The sequence below is a fragment of the Poecilia reticulata genome, linkage group LG1 (genome assembly GCF_000633615.1).
Source record: "Poecilia reticulata strain Guanapo linkage group LG1, Guppy_female_1.0+MT, whole genome shotgun sequence".
Taxonomy (NCBI): Eukaryota; Metazoa; Chordata; class Actinopteri; order Cyprinodontiformes; family Poeciliidae; genus Poecilia; species Poecilia reticulata.
The window spans coordinates 19,254,806-19,276,625 of NC_024331.1; the positions used below are offsets into that span (position 1 = coordinate 19,254,806).

A 21,820-nucleotide genomic window follows, 5' to 3' on the forward strand; every position below is an offset into this window, starting at 1 on the left:
ATTGTAACAGATTTTAAATTTGGAAAAATATAAGAAAGCTTAAATTGAGTAAAATTTAAGCTTTCTTACGGCACAATACTTGAGCTGTAAACTGGAACGCAGACGTACTAAAACTAAATACGTACTGGTATAGCAAGCAAAATCACTTACATTTCATTATTAAATGCATAACCTTTTATAATTTATGGTACTGTTTTTAGGAAAAACTTTGAAACCAGAGATATCTCATATTTCCCAGTCAGCTTTCGTTTCATGAATGCAGCATTAGACAGAAGCAGCTGCTTGTCGAGGTTGTATCGTTTCTCGGGATTTTGCTCTCATGGCGTTGTTAAAACAGAGTTGCTGTGTGACGGGTCGCTTTTCCACAAACCACTTAAGGTTGAGCCCCAGATCGATCTTACATGTAAGTGTCTGAGGAAACCTGAATATGTAAAAAATTATTTAAACTGCTTTCTGTCCTCTAAGACAGAATCGGGGTCAGTGGGACTGGAGCTAACATTAGCTAGCAGTCTTTATTTTGTAACTCCGCTGCTCTGCTGTGCTGTTGACAGCTTATCAAAACAGACTGTCCGTGGATCCTTAAACTTCTTATCTGGAGAATAATTTCTGTTTGACTAATTGAGAGCTGACCGGAGTGACTTCTGGTTACAGGTGTACACAAGCTGTCTGAACACTTCACCCAAGTCCTCTGCAGACAGGGAGGGCAGGAAGAAGGAGGTTCAGAGCCAGGACGGCCCCGGGCTGCAGGACTTTATATCTGGGGAACTCTCTGAGAAAAGCAAGTGGGCAGAATACAGAGGCAACTTGAAGAGACAGAAGGGGGAGAGGTACAGTGTCTCAAAACAACCTTGAACTTTTTCCACACTCGGTGGTGTTACAACAACATACTGGTATTTTATTGAGATTTTATGCCATAGACAAAAGCAACTGACTCATTAATGAAAAGCAGAAGGAAAATGACATACTGTTTTTCAATCAAAGACTTGTAAATGTAGTGGTTTGAACTGGATTTTATTGAAACAGATCAGAGCAGAAATGGGGATATAAATGTATATCACAATCTTCAAATTCCTAACACTTCAAAAGTTTTTAAAGCATGTATCCTTTTTTTTAAATTATTGCTTTGTTGTCACAAAATAAAACTTTTCTCTTTAGTTAAAATTTGTTGCAGGCGCAACATGGCAAAATGTGGAAAGATGGCGAATAATTTTGTAATTTACAGAGAACGTATGTTCATCATACTTCCATCAACATATGACTTTAAAGGAGACAGTTTAATCACTTAAATAGATATGCATGAAATTTATTATTTTAACAAGTTAAAGTTTATCAGACACATGCATGTGAAAGGACCTTTATGTCTGTGCTCTGCTGTGGTTAGGCTGAGGCTTCCTCCATGGCTGAAGACGGAGATCCCGATTGGAAAGAACTACAACAAGCTGAAGAACACGCTGAGAGACCTCAACCTGCACACGGTCAGCAGCAGACTACCCACATGCTTCGACTCTAGAATAAAACCAAAGCATGAAACGTAGCAGGGAAACTTGTTGAAAATGTCTTCACAAGGGTGCATCTGATTAACGTCACAGTTCAAATTCTGCCAAGATAGGAAACTGTTATTCATCCTTTTACTGAAACTAATAGATTTACACAGCAAAGACAGGTTTAAATAATCCTGTGTGCGTTCTTCTTTTATAACAGTGTCTCTGTGTTTTCTCAGGTGTGTGAGGAGGCCAGGTGTCCAAACATTGGAGAATGTTGGGGTGGAGGAGAGTATGCCACCGCTACTGCCACCATCATGGTGAACCTCCGCCGTCATGTTATAATGAAGGCCGTTGACTTTTCTTTTTAATGTCTGAAGATACGTCTTATCATGAATGTATCAGTCCATTTATTATTAGTCCAGTTTAGGTATCTATTTTTTTTTTCACTGACACACACATTACTTTCCTTTCTGTCTTTCTGTTGGTAGCTGATGGGAGACACATGCACCCGGGGGTGCAGGTTCTGCTCGGTGAAGACGGCCCGTCAGCCGCCTCCTCTGGACCCAGATGAGCCTTACAACACAGCCAAGGCCATCGCAGCCTGGGGGCTGGACTACGTGGTTCTGACATCTGTTGACAGAGATGGTAGAGTTTCTTCCCTCAGTGTGTCTGCACCACACCTGGTGCTGAACCTTTACTGGTCATCACACCTATTAACTCCTTACGTTTTCTGACTTAAACATCCTCTATTCTCAATTCTTTTAAGTCTGTTTGTAGAGTATATTTGGAAAAGGTTTCTAGAAAGTTACAGCAGAATCTTTTGCAGTAATTGGGCTTTGAGTACAGAACTTGAATTTTAGACTTTAATTAGTAATATTTTTTTCCCTATACTTTTACAGAAGATAAAAATACATAAATTACATATACAATGCAATTTAAATGTCTACAAATTTGCTAAACATACTTACAATGTGCTTTTGAATAATCAATCAGTTTTATTTCCACTGTTTATTTACAGATATCGCTGATGGAGGAGCGGAACATTTTGCTAAAACAGTTACTAGCCTGAAGGAGAGGTAGATTTTTTTTTCTTTAGATTTGTAGCAGATGGATCTGCCATTAGATCTTTTAAAATGTATTTAATTTCATGAGTGCAAAGTTGACAAGCAAGCGCTTTTGTCTTTTTCGTCCAGAAACCCTCACATCCTGGTCGAATGCCTGACCCCTGATTTCCGTGGTGACCTGTCAGCGGTGGAGAAGATCGCCCTGTCAGGATTAGACGTTTACGCTCACAATGTGGAGACGGTGCGGGAGCTTCAACGGTATGCACACTGGACACCTCTGTAGTTTACTATTTCATGTTAATAAAACATGTATTATCACAGAAAGAAATAGCTGATTAGAGGATAACCAAATAGTTTGTTGAGGTTTAATATGAGCTACATGAATTTATATATATTATTTTTATATCAATCTGAAACATTACAATAAACCATCCTGCCCGCTAGGCAAGTCAAAACAACAAATTTTACTGGATGATAAATTGGCCCTCTAATTATTGCGATAACTGGTAATATTGTTGTTTTGATATCATTTTCAAGTAATATTGATAAATGGCATAATAGTTCAATTTCAATATCTGAAATAAAACACAACCAAAAACAATAAATAAAACAGAAATAAAAACCAAAGGCGTAAATAAAACAGACTAAAATGTCTGTAAACAAATTTTTTCTTCAAAAAAATGTTACCATCAGAATGGAAATTATCAAGCTCGTTTTATGCAATATGAGAGCCTTGCTGTCCTTTTGCCTTTTGTATGAGTCGATAAAATTGAAGACTGCAGAAACATCTTGATTGCCACCAGGTGGCGCCAGAGGCTTTCCTCAGCCTGAAACATTTCTCCACCATTCGCTCCAGGTATGTTCGGGACCCCCGAGCGAACTTCGACCAATCCCTGACTGTCCTGAAACACGCCAAGCAGGTCAAACCCGGCGTCCTCACTAAGACCTCCATCATGCTGGGACTGGGCGAGAGCGACCAGCAGATAGTCAACACCCTGACCGGTCTGTGGCAGCTGCAGATAAACACACACAGGTCTGTGTAAGCGCTTGTCTGACTGCTGCTGTGGTGACGTTGCAGAGCTGAGAGAGGCGGGAGTGGACTGTCTAACCCTCGGTCAGTACATGCAGCCCACAAAGCGCCACCTAAAGGTGAGTCCTCCGCACTGCAGCAGCAGTCCGGTCAGATTTATTGTTTGCAGATGGATGCATAATTATGAGGACGTGCGATCGGGTTTAGGTGGAGGAATACATCCCCCCTGAAAAGTTTGCTCACTGGGAGAAAGTTGGGAACAAGATGGGATTTGTGTACACAGCCAGCGGACCCCTGGTTCGATCCTCCTACAAAGCAGGTGAGCTGAATTGTAAATGCTGCAAAAATATGAAGGAAAATGAATTTAAGTGCAGAACTGTTCAGATTAGATTTATTTGAGATTAAATTTGGAAGTGGTAGATCTCTCTGCCTGCTTGTATTGCCATCACAAAAACAAAAAAACAAGTGAGGTCTGTTTTTTGTGTGCATGTTTTCCTTTGTGTGCTGTAATTTGAGATTTAATTGTCTGGAGGTTCAGTTTGGCTGAGATCTTAGATCAGACCAGCTTTTTTTTCGTTCCCAGAGAGCTGCAGTATGAGCAGCATTCAGGGTATCTTCATTTGACCTGGAGTGACCCTACAAATGGAGATTAGGTTTAGTTGCGCAACAAAACATCTTATCAACAGTTGTTTTTACGACTAATAATACAATATGCTTTGCCTTGTAAAATGTTCACACCACTTGGACTGTTTTACAGCTTGTCTCACTAAAGTACCAAACTTTAAAGTATAGCTGTATTGAGATTTTATTTGAAAAACACAAAGTAGTTTCAACGTGAAAGTTAAAGAACATTTAGAAAATGTTGGCCATCATTTATATTTAGCTACTTTTACTCTGACACATCTAAATTATATTCAGCGGTAGAGAAACAAACACGGCACATCAGCCTTTTGATTTAACAGAGCCACTTCTGCTTCTCTGCTGTAAAACTAAAGTTTGTCTAGAGCTTCAAAATATCCTACAAACATGAACTGAAATACTTTTATTTTGAAAAGACAAAATGTAATTAAAAATGTATTTCCACTTTCAGATTTTAGAACAAAACAAATCAAATGTTTACAGAAGGGAATAAGTATTTTGTAGAGCAGGGTAAGTCCCTTCCATAAATATGAAAAATATATAGGTAGCAAACTAAAAATGATTGCATTAGATTGTATTTTAAAGGCCTTGTTGCATTGGTGTGTTCCTAATGTAGATATTCTCTACCCTTTATTGCATAAAACCCCTACAGAACAACTGCAAAAACCACCACTTGTTATTCCCTTTATAATTACACAATACTTCTTAGAGTGTGTGGTTTCATAAGAGCTGCAGGTTACAGACCCCTGCCATAGAGCAAAGATTAATCTCCTTGGCTAATCTTTAGTCATTTGAAGCTCAGAGGAGGTTTGGGAGAAATGAGCCTCCATATCTGAACAGTTCAAGTAATAAAGCAGAAAATTAAAGACTATTTTCCCTCCTAACAGGGGAATTCTTCTTGAAGAATCTGCTGAAGAAGAGAAAAGCAGAAATCACAACAGAACAAGAAGCTTCTTGAAGCGGCTCTTTTTTTCTTTTTTTTTTCCTAATCGCACTAACAGTCTGTAACGCATCACAATGATCCATTGTTTGCAGCAGGAAGATCATTAGAACCAAGAAAAACAGAGACCAGGAGGCGTTCAACTTTAGCCGACTTGCATCAAAGAGCGTTTATTTTTGTCGGGATGCTAGTTTTCCGTCTCCACCTGTAGCTGCCCTGAAGGACTGCCTTTTGTTAAAACGATCAAAGGGGAATCAGATGAGACTCGTGGCCAGCTGGGAGCAGAAGCTGCACTTTTCAATCACGTTCTCTAGCCTCCATAAACGGCATAGTAATGTGTGAAACAAACGTCTAAAATGTTCTGTCTGCATGTCTACTTTGAGGAAGCTCACACACGAGATTTAAGCTTAAAAAGACAGATTTAATGGAGAAAGTATATCTGTATGTAAAGATTTACATTACAAGTCTTCAGTACAAATTATAGACTCACATTTTATTGCATTGGCCCTTCACGTGAACATCCTGACACGGAAGATTAACATACAGCAACATGATTTATAAAAAATAGTTTTTTTTTTAATTATATAAAACTTTGTATTTAAGAACAGTACTTAATTATATAGTACATTATATAAGAAATGACTTGTGTTTATAGTATTTCTATTAAAAAAAACAGGTCATCTGATATGTGTGTGTGAAATACTGTTCTGGGTGTGATGTAAAGTTATCGTTGCATATGGAATGATTTAATATAAAAAAATATTTGATCTGTAGCCACTTTCAGTCATCCATCGTAGCAGAGAAGCTGCAGGCCTGCTGTATGGCCAGCAGGGGGGCAGGACGCTACTCGGGGCCCCTCTGCTGTTGAAATGAAAAGAAAGCAGGAGGAAAGTTGCCTGCTGCTGGGGGGGAGAATCCAGCTTTAGGCTTTTGCCTTCTTGGTTGGAGGCTCAGTAGAAGCGGTGCGAGAACCAACGATTGCAGGGGTGTAAGGGATTCGAGCAGAAGTCACTTTCTTTCCAATGGTCTCGATCTGCAACCAGAGAGGTGAAGTTAGCCGTTTATCTGCAGAACTATTACACCGTATTGGAAAAGATGGAAGGAAACCAATAGAGGTTTCTAGTTTGTTTATAAGTAAAAATCTGTATTCGTTTGTAATCAACTCCCCTGAGTTAGCATTATGTATAACCTCCAGTTACAAGTGGCAAGTATTTTAGAGTATGTCTCCAATATTGTCATAGACACATAATCAAGATCAATATTTGTATTGATATTCTATAACATGAATAGAATATAACATTCTATTCATGTTATAGAATGTTCTATAACATTCTATAATGTTATAGAACATTATAGAATGTTCTATAATTTCAACCAACTCCGATCCAGAACCACACAGCATTCTGGGGGATGTAGGCAGAGGAAAGACTTTAGCCGCTAAACCTCTCAGAGCCAGCTAAGCAAGGTGGGATCAACTGACTCATTCTTTGGTTACCAAGCAACTCACTCATGCTTTTGGTTACCTAGCAACAGCCTGTTGAGTAACCTAAGCAGCACCAGTTATGTAACTGCTTAAAAATAAAAAAAACTAGCACAAAAAGACAAAGTATGCACAACAGCTCAAAGGAAACTGGATAAAACGGGAAACAAGTTCGGCAGTATTTCAGATATTTAAAACAAAAACTAATCAATAATTATCGACATAGCCGTATTGCTCAGTCCAAGACTGAAAACCACACACTTCTGAATTTTATTTAAAAATTTAAAAAAAGGAATAAAACCGCTGATCAGTTTTCAATCTACTTCAAAAATAGGTTCAACATTTCTAAGGTTTGCCAAGTAGAATCCAATGAAAATAATGTGACAAAATACGTAGCTGTACGTCCGCTCACCTGAAAACCGATGTTCTGCAGCTCGGCGTGGAGGTGGTCAAGCACTCTGCGGCCGTCGAATATGAACGCCGGCTTCAGCATCTTCTTGTAAATCTTCTCGTAATCCAGTTCCTGTAGAGGCGTCAAAACGACATGAGATCCCAAGTGCACAGTTGCTAAGGGAGAGGAAATGTGTATGAAGGGAAAGTATGATCATGACCCTAAACATGTCCCACTCTGTGCAGATGACCAACGCATGAGCGCTCTGGCAGGCCTCATAAGGGTCTGACGTTATAGTCACCAACTCAGACACTGAGAAGAGAAACAAAAAGAGAGGGATTTATTACGCTTCACCAAACTAAATCACAACTTCAGAATCAGAAATATTTATCCTTATTAAATCATTAAACAGTCCAGCTACAAGGTTTCAGTTTTCACTGTAAATGTCCTAAATAACATGATTCATCATTACATCACACAGGGTTCAACACACTTTTCCCACAATAAATTCAAGCACTTTTGGATTTCAAAGGTAAGTTTTCAAACATTTCCAGCACCAGACTTTCACAATAAAAACTACACAAATAAACATCACCTATTTCTGTTCATTTATTGTAATAATATTCTACATAGTAGGGACAAAATAGATTAAAGTGACAAAATTTGATGTTTTGAAAATTTTCTCACACACTCTAAAGATCTGATTGGTCAGAGAACAAAACAAAGTCAACTAAAAACATCCTCTTAAGTTTCAATAACATTTAACATTTAAATCACCTTTATTTCAATCAAACAGATCAATACCTCATTAGGAATAATAAATATTCATTACATTAAACTGTCTTAAGGCAAATGACCTACTTGCTCAAACACAATATAAATAATCACTTCCTATAAGGAGTTTTTTTCTCCTGAAGGTTTATTACAACTTTGTTACAAAACATTATTTTGAATACCAAGCCCTTTCAAGGACTTTATGCGGAAATCAAGCACTTTCCAAACCTTGAAAGAACCTTTTTCGAAATTCAAGCATTTTCTATTATTTCAAGCACCCATACGAACCCTGAGCACATAAAGAAAAGTTTAAAACTACAATTAATTTGAGATGTTTTATAAAGCTTTCAATGGGAAGCAGAAACAACAAAAGTAACCTGAAAGGTGATTCTAGAGAAAACATTCATATTCATTCAACCTGTGTGTCGGTTTAAAAGGCCCAAACATCGATCATGATTTAAAATTCACTAAACAAAGCTAAAGCTCCAAGTACCTCAAAGCACGAGTTCCCAACAAGGCTACTCGAGTTGAGTGTTTATTAATCGTTAACAGTAAATCGCACAGTGCTGCAGGTCCAACAAAGTAATGAACTCTCTTGCTCTCTCACCTCTTTCTGGGTTGTCCTCCGATATGCTGGGCTGGGACAGGTCATAAATGATTTGCTGTTTTAGAACCTTGGGGTCATATATAAACAGCTTGGCCCCCTCATCCATCAGATACTTTGATATGTAGATGCTGGATGACTCCCTGGAGTTGTAACACACACACACACACACACGTCAACAGTGGTTAGGGGTGAAGTTCGCTGCAGTGAGCTTTGGCAAGCTTTGGCAAGCTTCCAAGTGGAGGAAAAGGATCAGCACTGACTGGTCATGCTAATGGCAATGAATGAAAGCTTTAGGCTTTCTCTGCTGTGCCTGGATCAAGTTCACACTTGCAAAACAAGTCAAACCAGTTTATAAACTCAAGAAGACGAGGAGAGACTGACCTGGTGTCGCCTGTGTCTTTTTTGAAAGAGAACCCCAGCAGAGCAATCTTTTTGCCGGTGACTGTGTTGAAGAGGCAGTCAATGATCCGACACGCAAACCGTCGTCTTTGGTACTCGTTCATGTCTATCACCTGAGAGGAACCGTGTTCAGAATAATAAAGACGAAACAGACCTAAAGAACTAAACCCTCCGTTTACAGAGGTGCAGTTCCCACCTGCTGCCAGTAGGACGCCACCTCTGGCAGATTGAGGGCCTCGCACAGATACACCAGGTTGAGCACATCTTTCTGGAAGCAGCTCCCACCGAAACCTGAACAGGGCATCAACAAAAGCTAGTGGATTAAAAAATAAACACCAACTTCTAAAGCTGCCCTGTTTATTGTTTGGGATAATGGCAGTAAATATAATTTAGGATTGTCCTGCTTCACAGACACACTTTGCATCTTTAAAGGTTTCGCTGCGATTCTTACCAACGCTGGCTTTGAGGAACTTGCTGCCAATCCTCTGGTCCATCCCGATGGCCTTGGCCACTTCCTCCACATCAGCTCCTGTGGCCTCACACAGAGCGCTGATGCTGTTGATGCTGCTGATTCTCTGGGCCAGGAAAGCATTGGCTGCCTGCAAATCCAAAACATAACCAGATGTTTCTTTCAACATTCTGCCAAAAAACATAAAAACTAAAATATTTTTATTCCTTTTCATCACAAAAAAAATAAAATAAAATAAAAGTTGGGATTGAAACTTTGGATGTACTTTATTTTTCATTTATCAAAGTTATTTGACTTTTGATAGAGCGGCACAGTACATCAAATTCTAGTCGGTATGTCGGTATGTGTGCAAGGTCACAATTGCAACGGAGAGTTTTCAGTATCTGAAGGGCCGTGGATTCACGTTCTGCATGCCGATATGTTGGACCTCATGAATGATTTTTCACTGATGTGGATCTTAGACTGAGGGAAAAGTAAGTTTATTGCAACTCATAGTAATCTCGCAATATTTAACGATAATGTCGCAATTCAGTATTTTCCGAACAGACTTAAGTAATTGAGGGGTTTGTTGAGCTTCACATAATAAAATGAGATTTTTTTCTCCTCTGACATTGAAGTGTTGATTTAGGCTAAAAACAGAATTTGAAAACATTTTAAGTTACTGTGAAAAATGTTTTTATTTGTTTATTGCTGTCAAATATGAAGGAGTTTGAAATAAATACGACCAAATTCATGAATATTATTTTATTTTTTGGGGCTTAGACTGAAGGTTTAATAAAATAACATTGAAGAAATTACTATAGCTTTTCTGATTACAAAAAGTCATTAATGTACTGTAAATCATAAGGAGAAAGTATTTTTTGTTGCACTACAAATAGGTTTACATTTGTAGCACATCTGTACTAAAGTCTGACTTAGGACTGGAATTGGTTTGATTTGAACTGAATTAGACCAGCTTCTGTTCTAAAGTGCATTGAGATTACATTCGTGGTAATTAAAGTAAACATGAACTGCATTGAACACAATTTCTGAGTAAATGGTTTTGGGATAAACCACCAGTATCCATGCATTCTCTACATGGTCCTCTCACCAGTTTGGAGAGCTCAGACGACCAGGTGTTCGTAGTGATGATTCTGGATTTGGGCACCCAGTGTTCGTACACAGCACAAAGTGCTTTGATCGCCCTCTGACCCTCCGGCGTCTCGTCCCCACCAATCAGGACGCGGTCAGGCTCCTTGAGATCCCGCACCGCCGTTCCCTCTGCGAGGAACTCCGGGTTGGACAGCACCTAAAACGACGCGCTTACTCTCAGAAGCAAGAAACCCGGACGCCACAGAGTTGTGTGTGTGAAAGTACACACCTGCAGGTTCAGGCTGGGTTTGGTGTTGGCGTCAAATATCCGCCTGATGCTCTCGGCGGCTCGCACGGGGACGGTGCTCTTCTCCGTGACGATCTTGTAGCCGTCGGAGACCTCTACGATCTGCCGAGCGCACGACTCGATGAACTTCAGGTCGGCGGCGCGACCCTTCCCCATTCCATAGGTTTTGGTTGGGGTGTTGACCTGCCGAGGCGACGCGGTTATGATGCGAGTCGATTAAACGGAAGGAAATCTTACGCGCGCCGAGACTGCGTGACTCACTGAGATGAAGACGAGGTCGGCGTCCTTGATGGCAGAGGGAATGTCTGTGGAGAAGAACAAGTTTTTCCCTCTGCATGATTCAACCACTTCTTTCAGTCCCGGCTGAAACAAGAGGAAGCGGAGGGTTCAGTTAGAGAAAGTGCAAAGGAGGGGGAAAGTGTTTCACAAAACACACGAGAAGTTCATGCTGACCACTACTAGTCATGGTGATGTAATAGTGTGCTGTCGGGGTTGACGCAGGGAAATTGCGAAACAGTCTGGAACTAATTAACGGCATACAAAGAGACGGAGCCACGGTTTTACAGAAACACGGACTGCAGCAGCGACCAAATCTTTCTGAGTCAACCCTCTTCAGAGACGAGGTGTGGCTTCAAAGAATAAAAAAATAAATAAAAAATGAAGCTGAACTTTCATTTCAACCCTGTATCAGCCACACCTTATTGCAAAGCATGTCAAAGGTGAGAAAGTGTTAAACTGTGAGCTGCTGCTTTCTGTCCAACTTCAACCACAAAACTCAATTAATCCTCGTCTGAAAAACACAGATATCCTCCTACCTCGTAAATGGGCAGAGTGTCTGAGTTCCAGGCTTTAATGCGCGTCTCGTTGACGTCCACGACGGTCACCGTGATCTCCGGGCACATCTGAGCGATTACGCTGCATGTTGGGCCTCCTACGTACCCGGCTCCGATGCAACAGATCCGTTTGATCTTAAACATCTGTCAAAGACGCACCCACAAAGGAACTGTTTGGAAAGTGCATGAGAAATATATGCTTTCCTCACAGCATATATGCTTTAAATAGCTGTGACTATTTAAAGAAATGTTTTGTTCTGCAGGAAAGAAGAACAACCAGTGTGATTACAGACAACAGCAGAGTGATGTTAACATCAGAGAGGTTTCTGATAAGCTGGAACCAGACTCCACTTTAAATGTGGGATTAAACACTTTTATACAATGAAGCAGAATACAGTAAATCAGTATCAAGTGCAAAAAAAACTGTAATAACTGAGATTCACCGATCAATTGGTCTAAGATTGAAATAGAACAATCTTCCCTCCATTATAATTAGTAATAAATAGAGGTTAGATTCATAACTGCCAACAAATGGGTTTTTTGTTTTTATTTTCTGTTAAATTAGAAACCGTCTATCAAAGAAGCTGCTGAATATGTTTTGCCTTTAATGTGATATAATCCTTCGACATAAAACAAATTTCCATTCATTAAATTAATCAAAACTGAGAATTTCCACCCTTTTAAGAAATAAAACACAAACTGAAAAGCCTGATTGGAGCATCTTCAATTAATAGTGTTTCATATATTTCAAAGCCAATGTGGATAAATTCTCATTTTAGATCTTGTGTTTGTTGGGAAACGTTTTATGTTTTGAGGTATCTTTATAAATTTAATTAGTAATGATCAAATATAGAGAGATACTAATGTTCTCTTCATGTTTTCTGGTGATAGCTAGATATATATATATATATATATTTCGTCTTCTTAGTTGCTAAATGCATCAAAACTAAAATAGCACATTTCAATAAATAAATGCATCAACTAAAAAAGGTTGTATTATGATGTACATGTTGAATTTACTAGAAAAAAAACAGACAAAACTCGTAAAAAGTTAACACATGCCGTGATTTATTCATTTGTAAAATCTGATAATTGCATTTTCTTTTAAACTTAAAATGATCTGTTAAACATCTTGAATCCCATTTCATCTTTTTGGTGTATATTGTCGAAAAAGTGGAATTGGTAAAACAGTCAGGAAAAGCCTGATTGGTGCATCTCTACTAGTCATAACAGTGTAAGTAAATTTAAGAGTGGATCATTTCTAATTTTCCCGCAAGTGGTGGATGTTTTAAATGGGAGGAACCTGTTTTTCGGGATCAATTTAAAAATTATTTGTTCCAGCTATGTGCCACATGAAACTGCATTTTTAAATAAACAGAAACAACTGAAAATTAAAGATGATTTAAATCCCCCTGAAAAACAAGTTGTTGAGCAGCCCTGCAGTGAGTTACCAGCCGGACCATCACAGCCTAGGAAGAAATAAAGACGCTTTTATCATCAGAGCGAAGCCACGTCTGCCACTGGAGGAGAAAAAGAGACTCCTTTCATCAGACACACCTTAGAGATTTATTTCGGCATCTGCCTTTTTGTGAAAAGCTCACAGTCTGCGGAGGACAGTCGCACATTACAGGAATAAACTAGTTCACTTCTTCTCTAAATACGCAGGGTGTGCGATTTAACCCCCCCAGCAGCCGTGAATAAACGAACCAGTGGGGCTAGCTAGTGGAACCCAGCTAACGGATCCTTACCTCTGCCAGTTCGGTAATCTGTTAACTTCAGCACTGCGGAGGTTCAGCTCGGTTCTCTGGCAGATGAGTCTCCGGGTCCAAACAGCCGCGAATTCCGGTTCTCCGGTTCTGTTTGATTCGACAAAGGTTCGTAAAGCTGGACTGAAGCGGGGGGATGCGGGAGATATCAGTGGAGCGGAGTTCCTGTGGTAACTTTCTGAGCTTACAGCCTGAAGTTGAAGTGAGCGGAGGGAGGTTCCTCAGCTCCCTCACTCAACACTCCCCTACGCTCCTGGAAAAGCCTTCCGGAGGGGGATTTTCAAAGTAAAAGCACGAATTTTTCACATTGAAAGAAACCATTGTATTTATTGAACATTTTCTAAATGATAACAGTCCGATAGAATGCATACAAATTATTTAACAATTATATTGAAGGATGCTCATTTCCCACCTATTTGGACATAACAGCCTTATGGACGCATCTTGTTTTTGTTGTTTTTTTACTAGGGGTGAACATTTATTGTATCGTATGGTTTATAATTTATCGTGCTAAATTTATTTTAAGAACTTTGACTTATTGTTGTCACTATAAATTCCAATTAATGACGTTTGAAATCCCCCAAAACTGTCTGTATTTTCATTTTTTACTATTTTCTCCACTGTTTGTTCAATGCACGTATTAATGAATATCAATAAATTTGAAAATTTGATGAAATGCAGTTACTGAGTGATACAAATCCCACTTTTATGTGACTGGTGTCCTAAAGAGCAGTATTTGTGGAGCTGGGATTGTAATCAGACAGTCACAGGTGTACTTACCTCTAAATAGTTCTTCTCACCACTTTTATCAGAATCACAATAGTTCGACAAAATATCAACCATCAGTCGTTGTTAGCTTACAACGACAGTGTACTGTAGTTTAACTCATATTTTATCTACTGCCAACATGTATTACAGCATAATTGTCGTGTTGAAAAAAGGGATTCATGACTTTTTTCCACAATTAAACTCTAAAGTCAAGCATGTACCTTGGAGTCAGTGGTCACCCCCTTATTCTAGCATGGCTTTAAAAGAATCCAAAGTAACCAATTGGCTGTACATGTACGTGATTTATGCTGTACTTTGTAGCACTGTTGCCTTGAAGCAAGACGTCCTGGGTATGATTGTTCCCCCAGGGTACTCCAGCTTCCTCCCACAGTCCTAAACCAGTGAGGCTAATTGGTTTCTAAATTGTCCTTAAGTGTCCATGGTAGTTTATTCTCAGCATAAAGCTGTTTTAGCAAGGTCTCTGAGGTCTGTAAATCAACTTTAAAGAAAAAGACAGCAACACACACACACCAATATTTTAAGGGAAAAGATTGTAGAGAAACTTACAGCAGGGTTATCTCAAATCAGAGTACCAAAGAGTTAAAAAGCTGAAAGCAATAAACAAGGCAAATGAGGGAGATAAATAAATCTCCATAAATCACTATAATAGAATGACAGAAAATGTTCCTGGGCAGGATTTTACCACAGCAGTAAAAGATAATTAATGTACCTAGGAAAGACTGGTACATGTCTTTACCAGTGGAGACAGCTGTATATTTGGATGACCATGTCTGAAACTACAACCTTGTTGCATAAGTCTGTACAGGAGCAATGAGCTCTTAAAGGAATGATTACTTAAAGCTCAAAAGAAACAAGACAGATTTTAGTACTAAATGTTGTAACGTGGTAGAATGTGTCAAAAGTAACACAAAGAACAAATCTATTCAAATTATTTAATGTAGTTAATGCAAAGAAAAAGTCAAAATGTTTATGCCTGGGCTGCACAATGGCGCAGTTGGTAGAGCTGTTGCCTTGCAGCAAGAAGGTTCTGGGTTCGATTCCCGGCCCCAGTCTTTCTGCATGGGTTTTCTCCGGGTACTCTGGTTTCCTCCCACAGTCCAAAACATGACTATTAGGTTAATTGGTCTGTCTAAATTGTCCCTAGGTGTGAGTGTGTGTCTCTATGTTGCCCTGTGACAGAATGGCGACCTGTCCAGGGTGACTGCGCCTCTCGCCCGGAATGTTAGCTGGAGATAGGCACCAGCACCTCCTGACCCCACCAAGGGACAAGGGTGTAAAGAAAATGGATGGATGGATGTTTATGCCCATATCCAAGTGTCTTTTATTAGAACATGAATCTAAAAGATAACAGCCCTGTAGATTGTCACTTTCTAAATGGGATGGTTTTATTTGGAGGGTTCCACGGTGGTGGAGGACTGTCCTGAAGTATTTCTTGTATCACTCTTTCGTCTTTTCTTCTCCTCTGCTCTCGATCCTTTTTTATCTGTTTGAAAAGCAAACAATAGTGAATATTTCTAAGCTCTGATCCAGTTAGATTTTCTTCAGCGTTGCACTTACCAGCCAGTTTTCATAGGTCTCTATGGCCATCTTGTCTTTTTCTTCCTTCAGGTACAGCTCTTCTTCCGTCTGTGTTTTGATTTCTTCACGCTCCCTCTTGAGCTTTTCGTGAAGAAGGTCTTTCTTTTTGTCACACCTTATTGAGGTGAAGAAAAACAGGCAAAACAGATTGGGTTAACATTGACCTCACTGCAGAAGGCGTTTGTTTTAGAAGGGGTTAAAACAGGAACATCTAGCTGAGTGCGCCACCTTGTGGTTAGTGATTTTTCACAGCCACATAGATGAGACCCAGGCAGGACAGAAAAATATTTTCAGCAGATGTGAGGATGAACTGAATCTGCTGGGATGGAGTGGCAATAGACCTCCAGCAATCATTTCAGTAAAATTATTTGAAAAACAGAGACAGACATAATGTAATTTATACCCACCAGTCAGAAAAGGCAGATTTGCTTTCTCGCTGCCTTTCTTCTTCTTTCTCCTGCTTCTTCAGCTTCTGTTTACTTTCAGCCACTTTTTGCTTTCTGTTTCTCTCTATGAGCAGCTGATCATACTCACACTTCCACTTCTCAAACACCTTTATGATCGAAACACTGATCAGTATGAAGCTTACACACTTTCATGTCTCTTGTAGTTTCAAAATAATTTGTATCTGCACCTGTATGGCAGATTGTCTTCTTTCTTCCTTTTCTTCATTCTCCTTTTGCTGTTTCCTAATCATATTTTGTCTTTCTTTTGCTTCGGCTTTGAGGCTCTCTGCTTTCTTTTCTTTCCAGGCTTCAAAAGAGGCGTTGGCGTGTTCCTTTTTAGACTCCCTGTCCTGTTTATGGGCAGACAGACGGCCACTCATGTAACGTTAATAACTATGAGTTCATATTTACTTTAGAGATGGTAGAAATAAACTGAGATTCACCTTTTTCTGTTGCTTCTTCATAAGCTCTTCTTTCTTCTTTAGCCGCATGTTGTCTCTTGACTTTTCTTTTTTCTTTTTGAGCCATTCCTGTTGTGAGCACAGAGGGCTTTAAACAATCAAATATGTATTTCCAACACTCCTTCCAACCCTGAGTCCATTATGACCTAATCATTTTGAAAATGATTTACCACATTGCAGTGTCGGGGGAACCCCTGACTTGACGTTCACCATATGATTAAAAAAAAACAAAAACAAAAAACACACCAAACTGTGTGGTGACTTAATATGCTGCAGCGACTCACTCTGACCTGGTAAACTGCAGCTCTGATAGATTCTGGTGCTTGAGGAGAAGACTCCTGTAAGGACAGTTTCCGGTCCAGAACTTTGAGTGTTCCCAAATATTTTGACTCCACCTTTCTGGAGCACGCACTCTGAGACCTCTCAGGGGTTTTAGAGTGAGAACAGGAAGTCCTAACGCCAGAAAAAAAAAGAAATGATGGTCAATTACTTTTTCAGCTTCCTTTATGCAGCAACACTGGTAAAGAATTCTTCACTCACTTGGTGTCAAAGGACTTTTCAGGGGCATGAGAGCTTTGATCTGAGGGATCTCCTGCTTGTCCCTAAGAAGAAAATTCAATCAAATCAAATACATGTGTAACAAAAAATGATCCATCACAGCCATGTTAGATAAAGAACAGATTGACTTACATTAAATTCTTCAAATGATGAAGAATAGGGTCTCCCTTGCTCCTTGCTGTCGTCGGATATAAAGCCTTATAAAACAGTAAATCAAATGTCAGTTGGAAGAGTGAGTTGTATCACTGATTTGACACCGCAGAGTGTGTCAGTACTTACCTCTGGAACCAGAATCAAACGTAGACCTGGTGACGAGTTGTGACTGTTCACTCTTATTTGAAAATGACTTGCTGGGGCTACGTGAAGCTGTCTGATCTCCATCTGTCCACTGCAATTAACAACACAAGACTTAACTGCTGTTTCCTAGAAATTACTTCTGTATCACAAAAAAGCACGTTGGTCAACAATGACTGTTTTACATGTACTTTCCAAATATATAATTCTGTTTTTTCAACCCTTGATGGAAGAAAATTATCAAACGATTATCATCCTACAAATATTTATGAATTAGGAGAATTAGCATTAAGTGGGAAAAAAAAAGAGGGAAATCTATATTATGTAATTTTGGTTCTTACTGTTATGTTGCTGGATGCATCAGTCGAGAAGGGAATGGACATAGAAGACGTTTGGGGTCTGCTGAAATCCTGAAATTCACTTTCCTCCTCCCTTTTCTTCTGTGAAATGAGTGGCTTTAGCCCAAGCGTCCTTTGCCGAGGTTTGGGTTTCGGTGGCATCTCTGGAACACTGCCTGAGTAGTCAAACAAAGTGTAAATATCAGAATAACTTTTTACAGCCTTGAATAAAAGAGCTAATGGCAACAGACCAGTTGAAACAGTGTTGCAGAGGTGAGGTGCAGACACTGGTGGCGTCTCAGAGGTTTCTTTCACGCCAGGATTCGTCTTATCTTCTTCTGGACCAGGCGACTCCACCACACTGCCGTCAGACGGTAACGGCAAAGAAAGAGCATCGTCTGATGTTTGACACGACAGACTTGAGGTCTGTTTTGTGAGCGGACCATTTGTCAATTTTTCACTAGATGGATTAATTTGAGAGTTTTCAGCACTAACATTTGTGGAATTCTGAGGGTACAGAGAGGCTTCATTCTGGACGTTTCCGTCATTATGGGCATTTCCGTCATTAGAGGACTCATGTGGATCCGACCCTGATGTGTCTTTTGAGTTGGAGCTACTTCTGTGGGATTTCAGGAATGATACTTTCTTTGGCTTGGTGGGTTTGTCTTCTTCGTCTGAAAGCTCAAAGGTATTAAATGTCGCTTTACTCCTTCCTGCTTTGAAGGCATCAATCCTCTTTTTTCTTGATTTTAGAAGTTTATCCAAAAAGTCTGAAAAACAACAAGTAAAAGGCAAAGTCAGTCATTGGACTAATTAGTTTTATCTTACATATACTACTCAGCAGCTTATTTATTTTCAAAGAAAGCACAATTAAAAGTTAAGAATGTGCTCCCACAGTAGGATTTCACAACGTTTTAGACATGTCGTTAGACATGTTGATGAGAAGATACTTAAACCCATGTTGAAAACTGATCTTAGAGTGTGAGTGAGGTTTGCATGAAATATATTTACAGATATTTATATGCTTTGTCATATTTATCACTGAGGTTTGCACTGCAATTGTATTATATTCTAGGAACATAATGACAAAATTGGTTTGCCTGATTTTACATAGTTTTTATATAGATACATTGTTTTGTTTTATTTATTTTTATCTATTTTTAATTGTTACATTTTATTTGTTTCTGTCACAGTTTTTTTTTTACTATTGTACGGTGTCCTTGAGTGCCAGAAAGGCGCCTTTGAAATAAAATGTATTATTATTATTAAATAAAAAATCTTATGTCTTAATGTGCTGATAGCATAAAAGTGTTTTGAATGCCATATTAAGCTCAGTTAAGTTACCATTGGTACACAACATGGTAGACCAATTTCTGACAGATGTTGCTGTGGATGGTGAAGATAAAGCAAATGTCTTCATATATTGTTTATCTTCAGAGTTCAACTGATGTAAAACGGTATTTTCCCGTTTGAATTTTCTATGCGACAGACATCAGTGTATTGTTTCTACTGGTGTGATTGCTGGAGATTTTTAATGGTAAACTTTAGCAAATCCAACCTGTCCCAATCTGTTTTTCCCCCACATACAGTTGTATGCTTACCATCTTCATCGTCGTTAATGTCATCAAAATAAAAGTGTTGCTGTGCATTTTCTTTGCTTGCCCTGGAAGACACAGCAGCCTGAAGTTCATCCTACAACAGAATTGTTGGAATAGGAGTTTACAGGGCTGATGGTTTACTGGTTTATAACCCAAATATAAATTAAAGCTCTTACCTGGAATGTAGTTCTTTTCGATGTTTTCGGACTTTTTGCATACGCCAGTGTCCTTACCTCCTGATCTGTCATCATGTAAACCAAACTGGAGAACAACGCGCTCTCATCCGCATTAGCATGCTATCATCAACGGTTTTTGCTGGCGCTAGTTAGCCTCTAGGCTACTTCCTGTTCGGCAGTACTCAACATTTGACGATGAAGTAACTCTGTGTGGAAAATTACCGTATGTTGTTACAAATAACACAGAACTATATAAAAAGGCTCCAAGTAAAGCCGAACTAGCATTGCTGCTTGAGCTAACGGAGTTGTTGACGGTAACCAAGGGAGACGAGAGGTACAGGTCAACACTGCGCATGCTCGAAAGATTTAACTAGTTCATTTTAACTTTTTTAATTAACTTATAGCTGTATGACTATAGTCGTAGCTTATTCTGTGTTTGGTACTTTAAATAACGTTTTGACATGAATATATCGCAATTAAGGGTGAAAAAATATCCAAGCATGTATGCTTTTAGACTGCATGAGAAATCCAAACTACCCGGAGAAAACATGTCAGGATTCGAACAGAGGATTGTTTGCTGGTAGTGTTATTGAAATTTTTTTGTCTAACATTCAGAGACTAAGATCTTTGGAGAGAAAAAAACAAAACAAAACAAAAATAAAACGATATAGTTTTGGAGAAAGTGACTTATGGTTTATACAGATTTGAGTGAGTAATTTAAAAATATGTTTGCATTGGAGCAATCAAATTACAGAAGAGAATCAGGGACATTGAAAAAAAAAGTTAGATTTTTTTCTCTTTGTAATCCTGTGAATTGTACTTCATGAATAATTTTAGGCTTGATGGTACCATACATTTTACCATAGGAAAATGTATTTGCTCCCTTACAGATTTCTTTCCATTTATACTAACTTGTCACATTTAAATGAGTCATACAAGGAAATGTCAGCCTTTAACTGAATTACATAGAAATTTATGATCTTATTTAAAAAAAAAAACAAGACAAGTAGTTCAGATTTTAGTATTGATTTTTTTTATTGTAAGAAAAGTGCATAGTTCAAGCCCTTAAAGTCTATTTACTAAACATTATCATTTGAGGTGTCGTATGATAAACAATAGTCAGAGATGCAATCCATCTTCTATCCTTTCCTGTATATCACAACCTAATGTCAATATGATTCATAAAGTTCTTCCTGGCCATCCTGACAGCTACTTTGGAAAGCTACAGAACAAAAAGAAATCTGCTGCTGGTATTGAAATAAGGTAGCCACGTGTCCAAAGGCATTCCAGCTGAACACCCTTCAATCCGACAACAGCTAATCCAAGAGTGTCAGAATCCCAAAGCCCAGATAAGAAAGATGTTCACAAACTCTGATAAAGCTCAAGAAAAAAGCAGCAGGATGTCTTGGTTTAGTGGCTGTGGGCTGATTGCGTTTGAATGTGTTGTTATGTAAAACAGAAAAATAGACTACTTCTTCACTAAATATTATTCCCAATAACTCAAATGGTAAACATTTGAGCATGCAGACCTTTCACTGCATCCATTTAATCAAATTGCTTTGTATTGGAAAATAGTTTGTAAAAAGTGCTTAAAATGAATTTCAGAACAATAAATTTCCATTGGCACCACTTAACCATACATATTTAGTCAGCCTTTGGATTATTACACTTCTGAAAAAGAAGTATACCCCGACTAATTTGTTGGTACAGTTTAAGAACCTGATCTAAAGTGGTTTGCTGTAAACAAAAGCAAGATTAATTCACAACTTAGAAAACACTCCAAAAAGAAAATCCCGATTTAAGATTTGAGCTATTCAATTTATTTCAGGGAAGTCTTTCATTGCATAAAGACAAACTCCTGATATGCCTTTACTGGCACAGCTTAAAGTAACAATTTTAAACCCTACTGAGAGGAATGTCTTAGAGCAATCAAGAAAATCTGCACTACTCCTGACTGAGCAAGACTGGAAACGGTAATCAAAACTACCTAATGGGGAATTTCCAGTATCTCCACCCTAATCAGGCAGCACATTCCTTCATTCAGAGTTAATGTCCCAGCTCTAATGGTGTGTTAACACCACGACTGAGACCTGGGACCAACTTCAACCTCAAACACACATCCTGATTTAAGACTTTGTGAATAAGCAATGTATTGATAATCCTGTAATTAGGATCCTGAGTTGTAAAAGAACATAAGTGGTACTTATGCTGGAATATCCTTAAAGGGTCCGTTTTCTGGATTACTTACAGTTAGTGACAGGCTGCTGATTATTATAAATCATAATGCAATGGTGAATGTAGATTTCAATCATAACAAAAAAAAAAAAA

At 38.8% G+C, this 21,820-nt stretch overlaps 3 protein-coding genes across 3 annotated transcripts; 1 reads left to right on the plus strand and 2 right to left on the minus strand.

The window, feature by feature from the left end:
* The first annotated feature begins 275 nt into the window (after positions 1 to 275).
* lias (lipoic acid synthetase) lies at positions 276 to 5,842 on the plus strand. The gene is made up of 11 exons (XM_008412694.2): positions 276 to 403; positions 652 to 827; positions 1,382 to 1,475; positions 1,721 to 1,801; positions 1,973 to 2,129; positions 2,503 to 2,560; positions 2,678 to 2,806; positions 3,405 to 3,550; positions 3,627 to 3,697; positions 3,786 to 3,897; positions 5,105 to 5,842. The coding sequence occupies exons 1-11, from the start codon at positions 320 to 322 to the stop codon at positions 5,173 to 5,175; spliced, it is 1,179 nt and encodes a 392-aa protein (XP_008410916.1). The 5' UTR covers positions 276 to 319; the 3' UTR covers positions 5,176 to 5,842.
* ugdh (UDP-glucose 6-dehydrogenase) lies at positions 5,558 to 13,478 on the minus strand. The gene is made up of 12 exons (XM_008412683.2): positions 13,237 to 13,478; positions 11,471 to 11,632; positions 10,917 to 11,018; positions 10,638 to 10,838; positions 10,368 to 10,565; positions 9,260 to 9,407; positions 9,005 to 9,099; positions 8,791 to 8,921; positions 8,410 to 8,549; positions 7,249 to 7,340; positions 7,050 to 7,160; positions 5,558 to 6,190 (listed from the first exon to the last, which is right to left on the minus strand). The coding sequence occupies exons 2-12, from the start codon at positions 11,630 to 11,632 to the stop codon at positions 6,080 to 6,082; spliced, it is 1,491 nt and encodes a 496-aa protein (XP_008410905.1). The 5' UTR covers positions 13,237 to 13,478; the 3' UTR covers positions 5,558 to 6,079.
* Positions 13,479 to 15,340: 1,862 nt separating this feature from the next.
* On the minus strand, positions 15,341 to 19,850 carry map9 (microtubule-associated protein 9). Its single transcript, XM_008412707.2, has 13 exons — positions 19,493 to 19,850; positions 19,320 to 19,410; positions 17,970 to 18,488; positions 17,722 to 17,894; positions 17,366 to 17,474; positions 17,219 to 17,283; positions 17,069 to 17,130; positions 16,819 to 16,981; positions 16,511 to 16,597; positions 16,256 to 16,417; positions 16,029 to 16,174; positions 15,601 to 15,736; positions 15,341 to 15,526 (listed from the first exon to the last, which is right to left on the minus strand). The coding sequence occupies exons 1-13, from the start codon at positions 19,565 to 19,567 to the stop codon at positions 15,407 to 15,409; spliced, it is 1,908 nt and encodes a 635-aa protein (XP_008410929.1). The 5' UTR covers positions 19,568 to 19,850; the 3' UTR covers positions 15,341 to 15,406.
* Between the last annotated feature and the right edge of the window lie 1,970 nt (positions 19,851 to 21,820).

Excerpts from the sequence above, each read along its gene's own strand:
- lias (XM_008412694.2), top strand. The coding sequence starts at position 320 with ATGGCGTTGTTAAAACAGAGTTGCTGTGTGACGGGTCGCTTTTCCACA. Across the intron at positions 2,807-3,404 it reads ACGGTGCGGGAGCTTCAACG|GTATGTTCGGGACCCCCGAG; the intron begins GTATGCACACTG and ends CATTCGCTCCAG. Across the intron at positions 3,898-5,104 it reads TCGATCCTCCTACAAAGCAG|GGGAATTCTTCTTGAAGAAT; the intron begins GTGAGCTGAATT and ends CCCTCCTAACAG.
- ugdh (XM_008412683.2), bottom strand. The coding sequence starts at position 11,632 with ATGTTTAAGATCAAACGGATCTGTTGCATCGGAGCCGGGTACGTAGGA. Across the intron at positions 10,839-10,916 it reads CCGACCTCGTCTTCATCTCA|GTCAACACCCCAACCAAAAC; the intron begins GTGAGTCACGCA and ends TCGCCTCGGCAG. Across the intron at positions 9,408-10,367 it reads CGTCTGAGCTCTCCAAACTG|GCAGCCAATGCTTTCCTGGC; the intron begins GTGAGAGGACCA and ends TTGGATTTGCAG.
- map9 (XM_008412707.2), bottom strand. The coding sequence starts at position 19,567 with ATGATGACAGATCAGGAGGTAAGGACACTGGCGTATGCAAAAAGTCCG. Across the intron at positions 16,175-16,255 it reads GAAGACAATCTGCCATACAG|GTGTTTGAGAAGTGGAAGTG; the intron begins GTGCAGATACAA and ends TCGATCATAAAG. Across the intron at positions 15,527-15,600 it reads AGACCTATGAAAACTGGCTG|ATAAAAAAGGATCGAGAGCA; the intron begins GTAAGTGCAACG and ends CTTTTCAAACAG.